The 21,376-nt window shown below is 37.0% G+C and overlaps 2 protein-coding genes across 2 annotated transcripts; both read right to left on the bottom strand.

The window, feature by feature from the left end:
* Positions 1 to 7,383: 7,383 nt before the first annotated feature.
* Positions 7,384 to 9,179, bottom strand: cdk5r2a (cyclin dependent kinase 5, regulatory subunit 2a (p39)). Its single transcript, XM_067459281.1, has one exon. It carries the CDS (start codon positions 8,932 to 8,934, stop codon positions 8,008 to 8,010), a length of 927 nt encoding a protein of 308 aa, XP_067315382.1. The 5' UTR covers positions 8,935 to 9,179; the 3' UTR covers positions 7,384 to 8,007.
* Positions 9,180 to 9,368: 189 nt separating this feature from the next.
* wnt6a (wingless-type MMTV integration site family, member 6a) lies at positions 9,369 to 21,006 on the bottom strand. The gene is made up of 4 exons (XM_067459280.1): positions 20,614 to 21,006; positions 19,316 to 19,536; positions 17,169 to 17,500; positions 9,369 to 11,124 (listed from the first exon to the last, which is right to left on the bottom strand). Exons 1-4 carry the CDS (start codon positions 20,688 to 20,690, stop codon positions 10,663 to 10,665), a joined length of 1,092 nt encoding a protein of 363 aa, XP_067315381.1. The 5' UTR covers positions 20,691 to 21,006; the 3' UTR covers positions 9,369 to 10,662.
* Positions 21,007 to 21,376: the final 370 nt, after the last annotated feature.

Genomic DNA, 21,376 nt, shown 5'->3' with positions numbered 1-21,376 from the left:
GACATTAAAATTCTAAGTAACTAGACATAACTGTAATAAAATAGGGTTACATAAATGTTGTGTTTTAAATATGCAACTAAATTACATGTATATATAGGCCTATATATTCAATTCAATTCAAGATTGCTTTATTGGCATGAATGTAAAAATACAATATTGACAAAGCGAATAACATAAATAATAATAAACATTAACATAAATAATAATAATTGATGGTAATAATAAAGAAAATATTACAACACAGTATAACATAACTTGAACCTAAATAACCGGTGTAACAAATTAGAACATTTGATACCACAGTGTTTTAACACATATATATATATATATATATATATATATATATATATATATATATATATATATATATATATATATATATACACACACACACTCACACATACTGGGGGTCACTGTGGTGGACAATAGGGACACACACACTGAGGTCAGTTGCATTACACACATTACACACACACACTCACCTGCTGTCTCTCAGGCTGTGGCATGCACACACGTATCTCGCAGCCTGTCCCTCTCCTAGTATTATATTTATTTGTTGTATTTCAGTCATGGCTGTAAAGTTATTTATTAATGTATTACATTTATTAAAGTAGAGGTCTCTTATAGAAATATATTTGTGAAAGGGAAGGAGAAAGTGTGTCTCTGTCTCGATCTCTCCTGTCCTACAGTGAACACACACCCTTTGCTCTCTGGGTAACCAGCTCTTTCTGTGCCTGCCCGTCTCGATATGGCCAGACTGTGCTCACTGAGCCTGTACTTGGTCAGGATCCGTCTCTGCTTTGTGTCTCTATATATAATATACACTAATATACAGTCCCTGACAAAAGTCTTGTCGCTTATCTATTTTGTAGAAATACCTGATATGAACCTGACTTTTAATTAATTCATTGGTGTTAGAAATAGCTCATATGAAAAGCTAAAACCCTCCCAAATGATGTTTAATGCACTGAAATAAATTATTTTCACAGAAGAAATATTTATCATTTAATCAAGACAGAAAGGTCAAATTTTTGCAAGACAAAAGTTTTGTCACCTATACAGAAATGGAACAAATTTACTGCAAATACAAAAATATGTCAGCAAATTAAGTTGTGGTGCTGTGAGATCCAAATTTAATATCTTCTATGACTTCCATGAGCTTGAAGGACTGCATCCATGCGGTTTGACAAGGATTCATACAATTTATTGATGAAGTCATCAGGAATAGCTAAGAAAGCAGTCTTGGTATTTTAGACTATTGATGTTGCCTTCCATCCTGCAGATCTCTCGCACACCCCCATACTGGATGTAACCCCAGACCATGATTTTTCCGCCACCAAACTTCACTGTTTTCCGGGTGAATCTCGGATCCATTCAGGCTTCAGGAGGTCTCCTGCAATATTTGTGGTGACTGTGGTGTAATTCAACAGAAGATTCATCTGAAAAATCCACCTTCTACCACTTTTCCAGCGTCCATCCGTTTAGCAGGCTGTGGGCCTTGGCAAATGCCACACAATATTTCAATTGTCTTTTGTTTAGTGCTGGCTTCTGGGCACTGATTCGACCATGGAGGCCATTTCGAGACAGAATCCGACAAACTGTTCTGGTTGACACAGGGACTTCAGGTGACCAGGTCTCGTGGAGCTCTGCTGCAGTGGAAAATTGGCTGGCCTTGGATTTTCGAGCCAACAAACGGTCCTCTCGAGCAGTTGTCTTGCGGGGTCTGTCTGACCTGGGCTTGTCAAAAACGTCTCCAGTCTCTTCAAATCTTTTTTTTATCCTCTGTATTTGACGCTGAGACACATTGAAGGTGTCTGCCACATCAGCAGTGGATCTGGTCTTCAGCCTCTTGATAATCAAAACTTTAGTCTCAGGGTGAATCTTAGGCATGTTTGCAGAGGTCTAGTTGCAGTTGATGTGAAGGTCTAGTGTACTGGGGTTCTTTTTATACACACTTGAGACCTAATTGATCCAATATTAGTCACAGGTGAAGCTCATATGACAAGGTGACAACACTTATGTCTTTGCAAAAATTGACTCAATGGGCTTTACCAAGCTGTGAATATTAGAATACTTTTTGAAAGTTTAGTTTTTCACTGAAACATTATCACAAAAGCTGGTGCGATTAAAATGAGCCATTTCTTGTAAAAATATCTTGATTAGAAATATATTACAGCTGCACTTTAGGTCAACTTTTACACAAGCGACAAGACTTTTGTCAGGGACTATATATATATATATATATATATATATATATATATATATATATATATATATATATATATATATATATATATATATATATATATATATATATATATATATATATATATTAGTGCGGTCAGTCCATTAAAATAATTAACTAATCAAATTTTTCGTGAAAAGATCATGATTACAATTTTTTTTAATATTGTCATTATTGTTACTCTCCAAATTAATGTAGAAATTAAAGTGATTAAAGACAGTATATTTTACAGTAAATAGCATCTTTTTATGAATGAAGGCCAAAATATAATAATAATAATAATAATAATAATAATAATAATAATAATAATAATAATAATAATAATAATAATAATAATAATAATAATAATAATAATAATAATAATAATAATAATAATAATAATAATACATTTTATTTATAAAGCACTTTACATTTTTTTAAAAAATCTCAAAATTGCTACAGATAGAGGAAAATAAACAACTGAATAAAATAAAATAACAATGAAAATTGTTTTAATTTATATATAATACATATTTAATAAATATATAATAAAATAAAACCATTTAGTTAAAAAATAAATTAATACATTTATTTAGCAGGGGCACAATAAATTGATAAAAAATGACAGTAAATACATCTATAATGTAACAAAAGATTTCAAATGAAAATTGTCCTTTTGAACTGTATATTCTTCAATGAATGTTTTTTTTTTAAGAACAAAAATGTATAATGGTTTAGTACACCAAAAATTTAGCAGCATAAATGTTTTCAACTAGACTAGAGTAATAATTCTACTAACATTCTACTTACTAGTAACTCTGCAACTACATGTCAACTAACTCTCATTATTTGTAGACTTGTTAGGTTAAGCTTAGTAGAATAAGTTGGCATGAACTTATAGTTCTGCCAGAAATACTGAGAATAAATACTGTGACAATTATCCATTTATTAACAACCCAGCAAGCAAAAATGGATGCAGGGAAGGATTTGACTTGGGAGGATGGTGGTGAACTGGAGCGTCAGCATCTGCGAACTCAAACATGAGTAAATAACGATCTTTAAAACCCAAGTATTAGAATGTGATTGGAGATAAAAAGTTGGAGTGATGTAACAATTAAGTCTTCCCGGCAGAACTTCTGCTAAAGCTTTTATTTCCTTACAGTCAGTAGAGTGTTTGTTGGGTGAACATTACAATAAAGGGTTGCAGACAGTCTACTGATACTCGAATGATTGGTTGACATGAACAGTAGTTGCAAAGGTAGTCAGTAGAATGTCTAAAGTGGACTTTTGAAATGAAGTGTTACCAAATCTCTTACAACCCAAAAATTATGAACAGTAGCACCTGCATTTAAACATTGTTTCACAGGCTTAAGCCTAGTCCAAAACTAAACCGCATTTTTGAGCTGTTTTAAATGACAGCAACTTGCACTTCCGAAATATATCAGTCTCATTATGTCTCAAGATACACACCAGTAATGATTTTTCCTAAGGCACGTTTATAAAAGCTAATTGAACTAAAGCCTAACCCTGGCTTAATACTTTTCTGTGAAAATAGGCCATAGTTATATAAAATGTTTAAATTAAAGAATATTGGGTTATCTGAATAGCTCAAACTAATTTGGTGAAATAACCAAATTAGTTTGAGCTATTCAAATTACCCAATATTCTTCAGATTACCCAATATTCCAATATTCTTGTTAAAAGTGAGAGATTTTGAAATGTCATGCCAAATATTGGCTCATTTTGCGTGTGGCATGGGCAGCTTACACATCTGGAAAGGCACCATCAATGCTGAATGGTATAGCCAAGTTCTAGAACAACATATGCTCACATCCAGACGTTTCATGGGAAGACCTTGCATTTTCCAACATGACAATGCCAGACCACATACTGGCTCAATTACAACATCATGACTGCGTAGAAGAAGGATCCGGGTACTGAAAAGGCCAGCCTGTAATCCAGATCTTTCACCCAAAGAAAACATTTGCCGCATCATAAAGAGGAAGATGCGGCAAAGAAGACCTAAGACAGTTGAGCAACTAGAAGCCTGCATTAGACAAGAATGGGACAACATTCCTATTCCTAAACTTGAGCAACTTGTCTCCTCAATCCCCAAACGTTTGCAGGATGTTATAAAAAGAAGAGGGGATGCCACACAGTGGTAAACATGGCCTTGTCCCAACTTTTTTGAGATGTGTTGATTAAATTTAAAATCAACTTATTTTCCCCTTAAAATTATAAATTTTCTCAGTTTAAACATTTGATATGTCATCTATGTTTTATTCTGTATAAAATATTGAAATTTGAAACTTCCACACCATTGCATTGTGTTTTTATTCACAATGTGTACAGTGTCCCAACTTTTTTGGATTTTTTTGTAATTTTAGCTCAGTTCAGTTCTGTTCTTTTTTGTTGTTGTTGCAAAACCGTTAATGTCTCGCCGCATTTTGTTATTTTCATACATAGTAGCTGTGGATTATGTCTTCTGAATTAAGCTGAGCGTCTCAGAGGGGCTATCTATAACTGCATACACAGGGAGAATAGAATAATCTCATAGCCAAGATTAGCTCATACCAATATAGCCTGTAGTACAGAAAGACATAAACCCCCTCGTGAATAAGCTACAAAGATAAACAAACTACTAGTGCTGATTACCTATTAAATTAAATAAAATGATATTGGTTATATGAGATGGTGTATGAAATATGTATATTATAGATCAATTGTGCTGTCTGTATGAATTCATTTGGTCAGTGTTTTTGTATCTTAATTTTCCATGTTTACTTGTGTGTTGAGAAAAAGAAAGACAGTGAAATCATCCTGACTTCTTAACAAAATGAAAACAAATCATAAATAAAAAATATTAAAAAACTTTTATTTTAAATTAGTTGTCATGCTTCAGAAGTTATCATTGCTTACCTAGACTAATTAAATGTATCAATTTTTTGATGTTCTTTTATTTTCAATGTTGAGGTAAATAACATTAAATCAAACCGATTATGCTTTTTTACCCTTTATTTAGTAAAATGTCTTGCTGACAAAAAACATATACTTATGATATGATAACTTGCAAGTAAGTAACCTGAACTGCATATAGGTAATATATTTATTTATTTTGTGCTGTGGAATCATGAATGGTTAAAAGAATATAGGCTATCTGTCTCGTGTTGTATAGCCTAGGGACTAATCCCGCATTCCCACCAAAGGTTTGACAGGTATCTCTGGTAAAAATAGAAAGCCGAAATAAATATTGTAAATTATTAATTTTCTGTTTCGTCCATAGACGGCTTCTTCTTTTATGTGGTCCCTGGGTCTCTCTTCCTGCAGCTGGCGTTTCCACGGCAACCGCATTCCCACGGCTGCATCCGTCTATGGTTGCTACGGCTCCAGCAGACAACAGTTAGCCTGTATACTTACGTAAACGGCTTATTTGACAAGAACGATTTTCACATAAAAGGTTCATTCAAGGTAATGTCTAATTCATGCTTGCGTTTCTTCATTGTATATCACTTTAAGGGCTATAACGGCGCTTACATCCTCATTAACATTCATGTCTGACACTGCAACCGCTTCACTCTCAAGAACATTGATAGAATATAAGGGCAGCTATGCGCTTTCTTGCATTTCAGCAATAATGTGTTATAGCTTACTTTTACACGGACACTACATTGTATTTAATCATTTAACTCTTGGCGCCCCCGGTTAGTACTGTGTTAGGACAGCTTATTGTACGAGATAAACACAAACTAGCTTTTCTCATCCCACGCTCGATCTGGATCGTGCCCTTTACTAATATAGCCGTTGCCATAGAGACGGAGCGGAATGCGCCCGCAGAATTCCTATGGCCGACACGCGGCCGGTTCTGCAGCCTTCCGTCACAATGACACTTCTATCAGACTGCACCAAAATCCAGCCAATCAAATGTTCGAACTCCCGCACCACGTGTTTTATTCACAAATTCTGGGGGTTCTCTCGTTCGAAACCAGCTGCTTCTCAATGACTCATGCACTCCTGATGCCATTTTTTTTTACAATGAAGACGTTTCTCTTGAGGACTACCTGTACCTATAGGAGAAAGTGACCAATGTCAGTGCCCTGTGTCCAGTGGTGTCAGCATAAAAATGTTGCAGATTAAACACACACACACACACACACACACACACACACACACACACACACACACACGTGTTGGTATATATATATATATATATATATATATATATATATATATATATATATATATATATATATATATATATATATATATATATATATATATACCAACTTTTATCGGATTCTAATTCAAATTATAGAACTGCATTATGCATTTTAAACATCATTTTATTTCTGAGGTAGTGCATGACGTCTGTGTGTCTGATTTCACTTTGTGACAGCCAATTGTTTGTACTGTAAGGCCAAGTAGAATATTGATTTTTAAATTACCGTAACCTCTGAAACGTGATACCTGAGAGTCCTGTCGAGGTTTGTAATATAATCGACCAAGTTCAAGGTCCCCCACATATTTAACAGCGATGGAAGTTTCCATATAACTAGACAAATATGTAGGCGAAACTAACGAAACTACTATGCGGGATGTGAAGGCGAGTTTCAGCACCACGGCTAGCAACCGCTCACGAATAAGAAAAGACTCGATACATATTTCTACGCATAACTTAGTCACGAACAATTGATTAAATGTAGGTGTTTGATTTCCAGAATCAAAATGAAACGATTTAGGAGCTATGCTGAAAAGCCTCCGGTGAATTCAGGAACTGCATGGATTTATGTCGTTACAGCACGCGCTCCTTATCCCACTGATTATCTTGATCAATCATATGCAGTCATTTGCCTGCACAGGAATGACGTAGCCCCTACACTGTTGCTCGTTCTCATGCATGATTGAAATTCAACTTTTACCAATGGTCGAGTTTTGTTAAAACGCCGAAAAGCAAATGCAAATCATCTGCAATTAAATCGAACTAGCCCGTGGTCTTTAGCGTGCGATGTTAAGTCAATCCCTGTCAATGTCAGCAAAACCTTGATCATTTATGCTCACATTAAAAGCGCATCTTCATAAAAGGGACACTTCAATTACGAACCAATGCATCGACTGTCCCCTTTCATCAGCAAAACAATAAAGAAGCTGCAGAGAGTCTGGGGGTATTTGTATTCATATATTTTCAAATATACAATATAAAACATTACGTTTTATACTATGACAATTGGCACATATGACTGTAGAGAATCGTTTTGTTGTAAAACAGTACATTCAACGTTCAGATAGATAGCATCAGGCGCCACAGGAGACAGGAGGAGAGTGTCTGTTGCAGGCCAGCACCCCGGACAGCTCAGCGTCGGTGACAACATCGTTTCTGAAACTAATAGAAAAATAAGACCCCGGCACTGACGCACAAGCTAACCATTTAGATCTCCCCTTTTAGCTCGGCACCAACAGCTCCTGTATTGTATATTTTTTTCTTCTTCAAAAAACACAATGATGTTACGAGTAGAATTCTTTAAGCATGCATTAAGTAAACTATGAAGAAACCCCAGATCGCGCACGTGACATTCACTGGGTCATGAAGGTTGTATTTTACACATGTGATAACGTAAACCCCCTCTCATGGAGGTGAGGCGAAATCCCCCTGTCCGTTTCCTTAACAAGCAATAGAGTGAAGCACTCTTTACACCTTCAGCAGTCGGGCCTTACATTCGTTTCACCCTTGAAGGAAGGGTGTGGAGAGGTATCAGAGAGCTTCTCTCTCCTTTTAACACAAGCCAAATTTAGCGGTCCAGATTATTATTCCATCTTCCGTTCGTGTCGCCCGAGCCACCCTCGTTCTTGAGGTCCTGGAAGACCTCGGTGAAGAAATGCGGGTCGGAGTTGATCTGCAGCATTTTGGCACTCATTTTATCAATGATCCGCAGGGAGCGCTCCCAGAACACCTCCTTGTTGGTCTCCACCAGAAAGGGCTTGAGCGGGTACGAGATCTCGTTGCCCATGTAAGAGTAAGCCAGGTACAGGCAGGTGAGAAAGGTGGCCTGCAGCTCATACTCGCTGGAAATATCCTCGGTCACCGCCTCCCGGCAGAGCAGGTAGACGAACACCAAGTTTGCCGGCGTGATGAAACCCTGGTCTTGCCAACCTTGGATGAGCAGCGATCGGTCGACGTTTCGGAACCACAGGATGATCTCATTCGGGCTCAGCTCTTTGAGTTTGTAGCATCTCCTGCACATGAACTCGCTCAGGCAGCGAAGGAGCTCTCCTGTGGAGGCTTGCACGATGACTCGTCTAGGGGAGATGATGGAGCGACTGCTCGGCTGCCGCTGGACCGAAAGGAGCTGTTTTCCGTTCTGGGTTGCATTCTGCGTTTGATTGGATCGAAGGCTTTTATCCGGTACTGTAGGGACTGGCACAGCAAGTGGCCCAGCCTTCGTCTTGCGCTCGGAGCCTGACTGGGACTTCTTAAGATTTTCGGTGTTTAGCTGGTCCACGGGGTTACTGATCTGAGAAACGGGCGGGTTGGGGTTCACTTTCTTGGCGTTCTTCTTCTTGGCCGAGGCAGCGACCAACCGCTTCCATGTCAGAGCCGATATTAGCACCGAATGGCGCTTGAGGCTCTTCTCCGTCTTGCCGCTAGCACCATCCGTCTTCTCGTCCAGAATCCCTCCTTTTCTGGACGTGGGAGAAATAGAGAGCACCGTGCCCATCTTTTCCACTGACGACCAACACCCACCGGCCCTTCGGAATGCGCTGTCTGGCCTTTCGTCCCGTTGAGTGCCTCTGGGAGGTGCGACTTTAAAGTCACAGGTTCACGTCCATTTATGTTTCGCGTGACCACTGGGCATACAGTGGGGGAAACAGCTGTTGATTAGGTTAACGTGCCTAGGTAATAATCGATGCTCGCTTCAGTCACACGCGCGCGCTCCGCCACTCCTTCTGCATCCCACTGCGCGCGCAGCCTCAGACAGCGGGAGCAATGGGCAGGACTTGTAATGTGTAGCCAGGCAAAAAAAAAAAAAAAAACTAAAGGTACAGACCTGTAAACCGGGATAAGCCTCCTCCATCTGCCAATCCTGATGCGAAGTGAAAGGACTGATGTCTGTTTTCACCAACCAGAGAAGCTTGAAATACATTTGCTCACATTTTACATGAGTCTGTATGTGGGTTAGACAGTCTCTTTCAGATTTCTATTTTTATACAAGGGTTACAGAGAGTATTTCATGATTCTTCACCAGTAATGATGAACCCCCCAACAGTAGAAAACAGTGTACCTAAATTACATGTTTTCAAACTGTCAGCTTAGCAAAGTACATCTCTGGCTGATTCTCACAGCTGAGCGGTCAAGCAAATAAAAAGCTAAAAGAAGAAATGGAAGATTAATAAGTGGGGAAGACAGATGGTAGATTTGTTTTCTTAATTGTGTATTTGTAATTGTATTTGACACTGCCACTTCAAAACAAACAATTTCAAGGATTTAAATTTGATTCCTAGTTTTTAAATAGGTATAGATACCATAACACAAATACAGGGTCGTTTTATACCCCTAGTGGTACAGGTGCATTACTTACAGTAGCCTTGGACATTTTAGCAGCACTGAAGGACCATGCTTGTGCTCCACCTTGTGGACATAGGCAAACATAAGAGAAAACACAGAGTCTTATAACATTAGCATTGTGAACAAGCCCACTATTACGTTTCGAGTTGCACTGTAATGGTAAACCTGCAGTTGTTACCCTATAAAACTACCTGATCATAACCTTAAATTGAGTTTTGTTGGTGTAACCTAATGTATTCAAAAATGTTAAATAACATTTTTGATTGGAATAAAAGGTTTTTTAGCTTACAATTCTTTCAGTGTCTTGCAACAAACATATGCAGGTAATTAAAATTATGATTATGCACAAGTACAGGGCAGTGCCTGGAAAATTTTAAATAATAGACAAAATCAGATGGTCTCTTTAGGTTTGCCAGATAACAAATCAGTCAGGTATTCAGCACCATGGACAGCACTGACATTTTCAACTTCCAAGGAAATTGCCACAAGCCATGGAGCTTTGATTTGTGCATCAGATGTTTTTGTCTCAAGTTTCAAGCTCATCAGTCTTTTCCCAGGTATTGTTCCCGAAAACACTGGAGAAAATCAATTCTTTCTAAATGCGCCGATTTCTCTTAATAAAGGACCAGCAGGTGGCAGCAAGACATGTTTATTTTCAAAAGCAGCCATACAAGCCAGACTCCCACCTGACTTATAGATATTGCTCAGTCTCGTTTGCAATAACCAGTGGACAAAAAAAAATGTGAGCAAGAGGATGGTAAGCACTTGTTTTCACATGTCACTCCTTCTTTCTGCACAGAGCTTGCTCCTCTGAATATGAGAGAAGCTCAAACACAACTCTCGCAGATGCAGTTCTGTTTTTTAACTCCTCGAGTGGACTTCACAAGCAGAGGCTGACGTCCTTTTTCACAGAACATCTCTGGCACTGAACCTCACAGCACCAGTGAAACTGACACAGACAGTTTTCCTCATGTTCCAGTGTGTAGTCTGCAAATCCTTTCCCACAGCACAGGCTGTCACAGCCTCCCGGCCCTGTCTCTGTGCTGTTACACACACGACCCTGTGTGCCTTCTGTACCGGTCCTTTGATTGGCCTGACAGAAATCAGGTGACTCGGCTGAATAGATGAGGACGTTTGCATTCAGGAGAGGGGTATCCGGATCGATGGGGACAAGTGATTTCCCGTCATTCCCACCCATCACACGAACGGCCGCATGGAAGCTCTGCATGAGATAGTCACCGACCTGGCGGAAGAGAGGCATCTTCCTCCAGCAACTGCGAAGAGTGCAGGAACCAGAAAGGCCGTGACATTTACACTCTGTTCGCATCTGTATCTGTATGGCCTGTACACACATATGACAAGACAGAAAAGTGATAAATGAGACAATAATATGCTTGCTTTCTTCATATGGGAACCTGTCCTGTACTTCATCCAGCCTCTTAAAGGGATAGTTGACCCAAAAATGAAAATTTTGTCATCATTTAGTCACCCTCAAGTGGTTCCAAACCTGTATAAATGTCTTTGTTCTGCTGAACACAAAGGAAGATGAATGAATTAATGTCTGTAACCAAGCAGATCTCTGCAGCCATCTTTGATGACAGATGACTTTTCATTTTTGGATGAACAATCCCTTTACGTTAAAGTCAAATCGAAACTGACAATGAATTGTTTTGTATGGAATATTGCAGTATCTTTTTGTTTATTTATGAGCCCTTGTAATTGTTAATCAAAAAAGAATCGTTAATCAGGGACAACCTGTCACTCACATGAGATCAAAGCAATACCAAATCATGATCCAATCATTCCCCAATTGACAAAATCAAGTCCCGCCCAACATTTTTTTTCTTGTTCCAGCCAATATCCATCACAATAGGTCAGAAAAGCAGACATGATCAGACATGCTTAGTTAATGTTAAAGTCAAGACACCTTTATTTATATAGCGCTTTAAACGATACAGATTGTTTCAAAGCAGCTTCACAGAAATCAAAATATTAATAAAAATTAATGTTAATGTTGCAAAATTCATCAATTAGGAAACAAATTCAGTTGTAAAGCTGAAAAGACAATAGTGTCATTATTCAAGCCAATTTAGTTTAATGTTGATTCAATTTAGTTAAAGAAAAAGTAAAACGTGTATTTTTATATTGGCTCATTGAAAATCATGGTTTCTGGTTTAAACTTGTTTAACTCAGTTTATCTAAAAACAAGTAACACTCCCCATAGAAAAAACATATTTTAAATAGTTAGTTCACCTAAAAATGAAAATTATGTCATTAAAGGGTTAGTTCACCCAAAAATGAAAATTATGTCATTAAAGGGTTAGTTCACCCAAAAATTAACTTGATGTCATTAATGACTCACCCTAATGTCGCTCCACACCCGTAAGACCTCCGTTCATCTTCAGAACACAGTTTAAGATATTTTATATTTAGTCCGAGAGCGTATCTTGTATGCACACTATACTGTCCATGTCCAGAAAGGGAATATAAACACTTTATCAAAGTAGTCCATATGTGACATCAGTTAGTTAGTTAGAATCTCTTGAAGCATCGAAAAAACATTTTGGTCCAAAAATAACAAAAACTACGACTTTACACTTAAAACTATGCTGCACGATTTGGGGAAAATATAATTGTGATTATTCTGGGTAAAATTGCGATTGCGATTTAAAATGCGATTATTATATATTTTTTACAAATGAAAAGTGTGTGTGTGTATATAACATTCTGTGTTTATATATTAATATGACTAATAATGATTATGATTACTGTTAAAAATATTTTTTAAAATAAGAAATATTACCATTAGAATAACATTTTCATAATTACAAATTAAAAAATAGAGTATATCAGAATAAATATAAAAATATAATAATACTAATACTAATTATTATTATTAATTATTATAATTATTTGTTGTAATATTTTACAGAACTTATTTTATAGAAGAAAAAACTGCTGGGTTACCTATTAATATGCAGACAGCCTATGACTAAAAAACATTAGAAAGGTCTAAGCCTAATGAGTTATTGTAAGAAAAAATATTATAAAATAAAAATATTATAAAAATCTGTGTTTGTTTATCTGTAATATAATTTCTTAAAGTCTTATGTCTTTAATATGAAATATGAACCTCTTGTGCATCCACTGTGGGGGAAAAAACATGGATTGTCATATAAATTTATAATTTTTAAGTTTATTAAGTTTTAAAATGTATTAAGTATTATTTTCTTATTATTTATTACCTAAAGTTTTTAATTCACACTGAAGACCAGAGGAAAAGGTCCTCTGGCCCTTGAGCGGAAAAGCTACATTTGTTAATTTTCAGGAAACCATTATGTAAACAGAAGATAGAGACGCTTTGATTAAACATGACGACAATAAACACGACTGCAGTAAAATATGGTGTATTTGAGATCTTCAAGCAGTCCAAGGGTATTTTCATAATAATAAAGTATATTATAATGCAGTGCTGATTGACATAGACTTTATCACTGTTTGAATACTATAAAATAACGCATCGTCTGCCTCACTCTGTGATGAGAAGCCACATCAGCTCACACACACTCCACTGACCATATGAAGTGAGGTAAAACATGTTATTAATGGTTCCATTCTTCGCGATTCCATCTTTCAAACTTTAGTTAGTGTGTAATGTTGCTGTTAGAGCATAAATAATACCTGTAAAATTATAAAGCTCAAAGTTCAATGCCAAGCGAGATATTTTATTTAACAGAAGTTCCCTTTCAAAGCCTACAGCGAACGGCCGGTTTGGACTACAGCAGGAAGTGCAGGGATGTAATGACGTCACTAGAACCGTTTGTTGACTAACCCTCTGCCCGCAAAATAGGGGGTTGTGGTCTTGTTGCTCTCTCACGTGGAGAAGAGCGCGCGCATTCAGCGCTTGCATCTCCCCATTATGGTAAGAGACCTTTCCAGGCAAAGTCAAGGGGGTAATCTAGCGCTCGGAAAGCGTTCCACCCCTAGGGGCTGCCATTGCTAACCAAGCCATCACCTGCTGTTAGCATCCCATTGACTCCCATTCATTTTTGAGTCACTTTGACAGTGAATAACTTTACATCTGAGACGTTTAAAGACTCCATTTATCTACTGTTTATTTCTAAAGAAACACGACAATGTATAAAAGGCTCCATTACCTTGTATCTTACACTATCGCCCCGCAGAAGCTGTTTTTGTAAAAATAGGCTAACGATTGCTTCATAACCAACGCGACTCTGTCGCACAGTTGAGAAATTACCGTATAGACCTGAGGAGACGCTTGCAGGCAATCTTTTACTGTCTATGAGACAGTCAGGGGGACGTGGAGACATAAAGTCTGATAAAGTCAAGGGAGAAGAATGGGGAGAAGCCCATAATGAGCCAAAAGCAACGGGAGAAAATATTTAAACAACATGATTCAGCTTTCACTTTCCACATCTACTAGAAGACCTACAGCTGTCAGACAGGAGGCTCACGTCACATCTACGTCGTCAAGCTCAGTCTGAGCCTGCGCAGTTCGCTCAGCCATCAGGAAGTAAGTGCTCCTATACTGACATCACTTAACGCCGTAGAAGGCAATGGGATCGCTCGGTCCATTTCTTTTACTGTCTATGGGCAAAGTGCGCTAAGCTGCTGTCCAATCACAACACGGGAAGCGCTGGCCCAATCAGAACTCGTTACGTGTTTCTGAAGGAGGGACTTCATAGAAAAAGGAAATCATCAGGCCGTTTTTAGGACAGAGAAGACAACGGTGTTCAGATAAGTACATTTTGTGAAAAATACTGTGTTTTTTTACACGCCAAACATGAACTCATGTTATATTGCACACTGTAAACATAATCAAAGCTTCGAAAACACGCGAAGAACGGGACCTTTAAACGTCGTCTTTTGTTGAATAGGTTTATGAACGCTTCACTAGTTTGTGAAGATGTTTGACTGGTGTTGCTTTTTCAGACGCTCGTTATAAGCAACTCAAACTCGCAGTCTTTCAGACGGAGCAGCATTACTCCTGATCACAGAGCCGCTCTTCGCTAACACACTGGGTATTTATTTATTTAATTAAAATCACAGCCTTTGAGCTTTCATAATCGCACACAAGCCAAATCGCGATTGCGGTTCGGTTTTCGATTAATCGCGCAGCCCTACTTCATGATTCGGATCGCGTGTCAAACTGCTGAAATCACGTGACATTGGCGATCCGAATCATGAATCAATACGCTGATTCATAACCGTTTGAATCTTTGAGGTTTAAAAACAAACGCAGAAGAGAAGACAATGCTGAATAAACTCGTAGTTTTTGTTATTTTTGGACCAAAATGTATTTTGGATCCTTTAAGAGATTCTAATTAACTAACTGATGTCACATACTTTGATGATGTTTTTATTCCCTTTCTGGACATGGACAGTATAGTGTGCATACACTTATATAGCGTGATACACTCTCGGACTAAATATGAAATATCTTAAACTGAGTTCTGAAGATGAACGGATGTCTTACGGGTGTGGAACGAGTCATTAATGACATACATTTCATTTTTGGGTAAACTAACCCTTTAATTCTTCACTCTCATGTCGTTCCAAAGCCGTAAGACCTTTGATCATCTTCAGAAAAAAAAGAAGAAGATATTTCTCAGGAAATCTGAGAGCTCTCTGACCCCTCCATGGACAGCAATTTAATTAACAATTTCAAGGTCCAGTAGTAGTAAAGACATTGTTAAAACCAACTACTTAACCCTGATTTTGTGGAGCGACGAGAATACTTTTTGTGCACAAAAACAAACAAAAATAATGATTTTATTGACTTTATAGAGTAGAGCTCCCACGTCATCATCACACGCATGCGTCGTGGTGCTCACGTGAACAGCATCGGCTGCTGTAGAACTTGAAAGTGATGCACTGTTTACAACATTAACTGTGAAAATAAATATTGTTGTGAAAGGATAAATCATTTATAATCAGGGGTGCACATAACTGGTGCACAGGTGTGCATCATGTGTGGTAAAAATAAACAATGCGCAGCAGAAAACGTGAGGAAAGCACTTCTGAGTACCAACATTTTAGGCATTTTTTGGGGACAGGGCTGAGTAGGATTTTTCTCCATCTCTGGTAAGATAGAAATCATGATGATGAGTGTGTTCATTAATTATTAGTTGTGTCTTTCTAGTTGTTTTTCTAGGGTCCTATGATATCCGTGATGCAGAAAATGTGGGTGTAATCACTGAATCTGATAAGTAAAAAAAACTTTTACTGTAAAACTTGGAATTTTACGGAATTTGTCAATTTTTTGATGTATAAATAAAAAGCAGGTCAGTACACTTAAATCACGTGAATCATGCCACACAGTAAAATAACGGTAAATCTCCGGCAGCAAAGTTTACAGACGGATTCCGTCAAATTACAGTAAAAAGCCATTTCACAAAATGTCATGCATTAAAATGTAAAAATACAGAGAATATTTTACAGTCAAAATTAATAACAGTGTGTTGCTGTTAATAATATGTATTAAACTGTGGAAAACTGATTATGTCAATTATGTCAAATTACACATAAACTAATTTTCTAGTTAATCTCTGCAAATTTAAGGTTTTTATGAGTTATTTTATAAATCTGCTCTGTCCATAGTAATTTACTTTTAAAATATAGGTTTTCCATGTACAATAACTAAGATATTATTTATAAAAATGCAGTAAGCACATAAAGCTCAAGCTCAAAGCAGTAAGCTCAAAGGTCTTCACGGCAACCTGTCAAAATAAATGTTTGGTTTAACTTGACAGAAATATATTACATTCACTTGTCTAAGGACAGACATATATTACATTAACTTGTCTATGACAACGGAGACGTTTGACCCAAAGCCAGCTGTTGACTTGTGGATGCAAACAGCAGATTGCAGGCTTAAGCAGAAAGAGGCAGGCCTAAATAATCATGTACCATGTTCGAGAGAAAAGAAGATGGTGAGCAGAGCAGTCAGGAGGAAAGTGATGGAGATGGATGCTGCTTGTACTCACACTTTATGCAAGCTGCTGTCAAGTGTTCCCTTGAGAACCAGACAAAAAAAAAACGTGTGCAGGCCAGTTTATAATACTGCAATATTGCATTAATTTTTATTTTATTTTTGGATTTTATGGTGACTTTAAATAGAAGCATAGAGTAAACACTACAGTTGTTGAGGGAGTGACAATTTGACACATTTCTCTTTTCTGACTTCTGTAGTCCATACCTCTCCCTGCAATTTTTTTTTTTTTTTTTTTTACTTTTAGGATGTTATGGAAACCCAATAGTTTTTGTTGTTGTTGTTGATTAAAGCAATTGGTAATGCAAAATTTATATTTACCACGATCTCCCATGCTATTCTTCCATATTCCAAACTCATAAATGTAAACGTACCAGTCTTCCTGCCTCATTGTTGTGCAGGTCAATAAGGGTCCTGATGTCACTCTTGCCTTTTCTCTGCCTGGTGTCCATGAACTGACGAGACTTTCCGATGCCAAAGTCCACATCATCGCCACAGCCCCCCCAATCCCAGTGCCCATTTTGGACAGGTGAAGCCTGGATGGTTACCTCCTCCGCCGGGGAGTCATGGTGAGTTTGAGAGGAACTCTGAGTCTGAAGGGTCACACATCCGCACTGTGGCAGCGCCCCCTGGCTGCAGGCTTGTGTTACTGTATGCAGCACTCCAGCAGCTGTGATAGCATACACAAATGCAGTTTCCCGGATATCTAGAGAACAGTTCATAGGACCTTAAATCAAGAAGGAAAAATCTACAGTTTGTCCAAATACAAAACCTTACGTAATGTCTCATGACCATCTGAAAAAGCTCATTGTGTCATGTGGATCTTGGTATGCACTTGATTATGATCTCTATCTAAACTCTTATTTCAGAGTAACGGCCCATCCCACTTCTAACATCACTTAAAAATCTAAGGAACTGCCACATTAACAATAACTCATTTAGCAGATTCACATTCCTCGCACATCTCCGTTGTCTAGACCTGCCTCAATGCACCACGAACTGCCAAAAGAACATTTTCCCTTAGTGTAAAGAATTCCTCTAAGATACACGCACTCTTGGTATCAAATTTACACGTAAACAAGTCAAACCTATAAATTGCTGAGCTTTGGCAATCGGCATGTCATGTTTGGATTTTTTTAAAGTAATTTTTGGATATCAGTCTCCTTTAGACATGTGCGCTACTAATAAAAGTGTTAACTCTACTGCTTTTTTTCTTAACGTATCCTCCTGGGTGGCACTGTCCATGTACGCAGACATTATATTTGAGTGAATTTCTCTAACATCATACCTCTGTCACAGTTTAAGTTAGGTTTTCTTGTAAACAGCACATTCAGGGCTTTTCAGAGATACCATTTTGTTAATAATATTTTTAAATTATCATTTAAATCAGACTAATTCTCAAATTGTTTGTTATAAATATTTCAGGAACATTTTATGAGGTTTCTAATCAAAATATGACTTTCTGTTACAAAACAGGGCATTCATTTCATACCGGGACTTAAAGCTAAGGCATTTTAGGAGACACAACAAGTGACTATGGAAATCAATTACATAACAATGTTCCTATAAAATATTAGATAATATTATTAAAATTTTGCCAACTATTAAACTTCTTTTTCATTACATGTTGATCCAAGGACACATTAATATGCAATTTAGATACAGTAGAAACATTGCATTCAATGAGAAAAAAATGTATGGTCATTTTACCCACATATTGCATAAAGTTAAATGGTATATGAGTTCATTGTGTTATATCTTTCATAACATAGTCTAGAAACAAAGTTTGGTAAAAAAAAAAAAAAAAAATCCATTGTTTTTGCCTATACATGTATGTCATTTTATTTTTAAAACAACTCAGTCCCGGTGTCCACTTACAAGGTCATTGCATAACATATGAATAAAATATAATTTTGTAAAAAAAAAAAATCCATTTCGTTTCTTATGCTCTAAATGAAAAAATGCTAAATTCAAAAGGCTTTGTTTTCCTGGGTCTTATGTCAAGTAACCTTATGGTCAAATTTACGTAGTACACTCATGCCCTCTAATGGCCATGTGGATAACTACACGCTGTTAATGAAGGCATTCCTTTACTCTTAGAACATAATTGCCAGATTCCCAATCACAATTTTAGAATCTGAAAGAAATTAAAATTCCTTTCAAACGTACAAACATGCCATATAGAACTCAGCAATAACTAAGCAATCAACTGACTCTGCACAAGCATTGTTTGACATGTCAAAAAGTCCCAGCCAAAAAACAAAACAAAAAAACAAACAAACAAAAATCTTTCATGGTGAAAAAAAGGATTTGATTACTGGGAAATTAGTGTGCTTTTTGCTCAAAACTACATTTTCAACCCAGTGGGAATTGAAAAGATTGGAGCACTAGATCTGTAAGTTCAGTTTTGCTGAACAGGGCCATTGATAATCAGTTAAGAGGGCTGATTAAATTCATGTAATCTCTATTTTTCGAGTTCCAAATGTATATATCATGAGGAGCTTTTTTGCTTGTTCCTCACCTTGTTGCAGGATCTTGGCCAGGTTTCTGCTCTGGCTGGTGCAGTTCCAGCGAGAGTTGTGGAACTGATGTTGGCATTCTCGTATGCCCAACCGGGCACCTTTGGCCACTTCTTGAATTATCTCAGGCTGAGACTGGCACAGGTCAGCATGCCTGCTTCCCAACGTTCTAGTCCTACGGCAGATACTATTGGGATCCATAACTAAAGGGTTGCCATCCACCCTGTGGTGCAAAAGAAATAGCCACAGTACATGTAAATACAATTTCCACACAAAGACACACTCACACACATCCACACAAAAGGCATATTTCCCATTTGTTCTGATGGTGTTTGAGTGTCTTCAACTTAGAAATTAAGAGAAATTCTTGAAAGTTTAGAAAGAAAGAAAAAAGGCTTTATTTTATTTGTGTTTTTTTTATACAAAAAAGGTAATGTGATTCTTATTCCACTATATATATATAAAAACTAAAAATTGTTAGATATAGTTGAGATTACTAAATTTAAAATTTTAAACTTTTAAGTTTAAGTTTAAACTTTTAAGTTTTAAGTTAAGTCAACTTAAAAAGCATGAACACTACTTTTTTAAGTTGAAACAACACATTATTATTTCTCATGTGGAATTTTAAGTCGTGAAACATAAACACTGCAATATTTTATTTATTTATTTATTTATTTTTTACAGTGAATAGCATTATTTCTCTTTCACTTTTAATACCTTTTATCTCCTCCCTCCTTTTATCCTTTAAGTCATGACCCACACAAAGTTATTTGCTATTTAACAAACCAGTTTCTTCACATCTTTCATTGCCTCTTGTTATTTAAAAGGCCTGCTGAACCTGAATGCAAAGTCATAAATTCTTAAGTTTGCTGGTGTAATAAAATTGGACGAAAATAGTCTCAAAACCACATTTTAGTTAGAATAAAATGGCAACACTTTACAATAAGGTTTCATTAGTTAACTAAGAATGGACAATACTTCTACAGCATTTATTAATCTTAATTTCAACATTTACTAATACATTATGGACATCAAATGCTCTATTTGTTAACATTAATGCACTCTGAACTTACCAAACAACGAACAGCTGGATTTGTATTAACTGACATTAACAAAGATAAATAAATACTGTCACAATTGTATTGCTCATTATTAGATCATGCTAGTTAATCAAATAATGTAAACAAAAGGTACTTTTAAGTATTAGGCTACCAATAAAATAAAATGCTTGTTGCATTAGTTTTCAGATAACTTAACTATATAGCCCAACAAACAGAACAAAAACATTAACAGGGCTTACCTTAATTGCAGAGGCATGGGGGTCGTATTGAGGATAATAATGAACAAGAGGACGTGTTTTACCATTGAGAGCATCATCCAGGGATTTAGATCCACAAACGGGTCAAATCTTCCTGAAACTGTCACAACGATGTGTCCTTGGTTTGTTGGCGAATCTTGGAACTGGCATCATATCCAGCAATGACCGAGAACAGCATGAAAACCTTTTAAATGCACCGCTGAGACGCGTTTAAAACTACGTGAAAACCCCGTGATGCACAAAAAAAGAAACGGCACGAGGACAAATGAATCATCTCTGGTTTTAACCCAAACAAAATATTCCTCTTCTATAGTAGGGTTAAAAAAACCTGGCATCACATATAAGCAAGTTTTCAGTGAGCGTCCACCGAACAGAACCCGCGCGACTCACTTCTGAACAGCGCGTCTATCGTATCTTATTAACATCTATTGGCACGCGCGCATTCCACCTCTGTTGACGTAACGTCAGAAAAATCCCTGTCAAGTCAAAAAGTTCAAGAGTTTGTAAACAAACGGTGCAGAAACCCTACATGACACTCATTTAGTTGATGTAAACCCGCACAGCCCTTATTTGTTTTGGAAACAGAAATTATTCCCATGGATTTATGTCAAGCAGAAAACTGGTCTTGTTTTGTTTTCGTTATATTTCTCGTTTTCATCAGGCCTTAAATTTAAATTAGTGTTATGATGTCCAGCTGTCGTTTTTGATATGTTTTTCATAAAGTGTTCTCTTGCCTGTGTTGACC

The sequence above is a fragment of the Pseudorasbora parva genome, chromosome 12 (genome assembly GCF_024679245.1).
Source record: "Pseudorasbora parva isolate DD20220531a chromosome 12, ASM2467924v1, whole genome shotgun sequence".
Taxonomy (NCBI): Eukaryota; Metazoa; Chordata; class Actinopteri; order Cypriniformes; family Gobionidae; genus Pseudorasbora; species Pseudorasbora parva.
The sequence above is the reverse complement of the archived record's forward strand: the minus strand, read 5'-3'. Positions and strand labels throughout refer to the sequence as shown.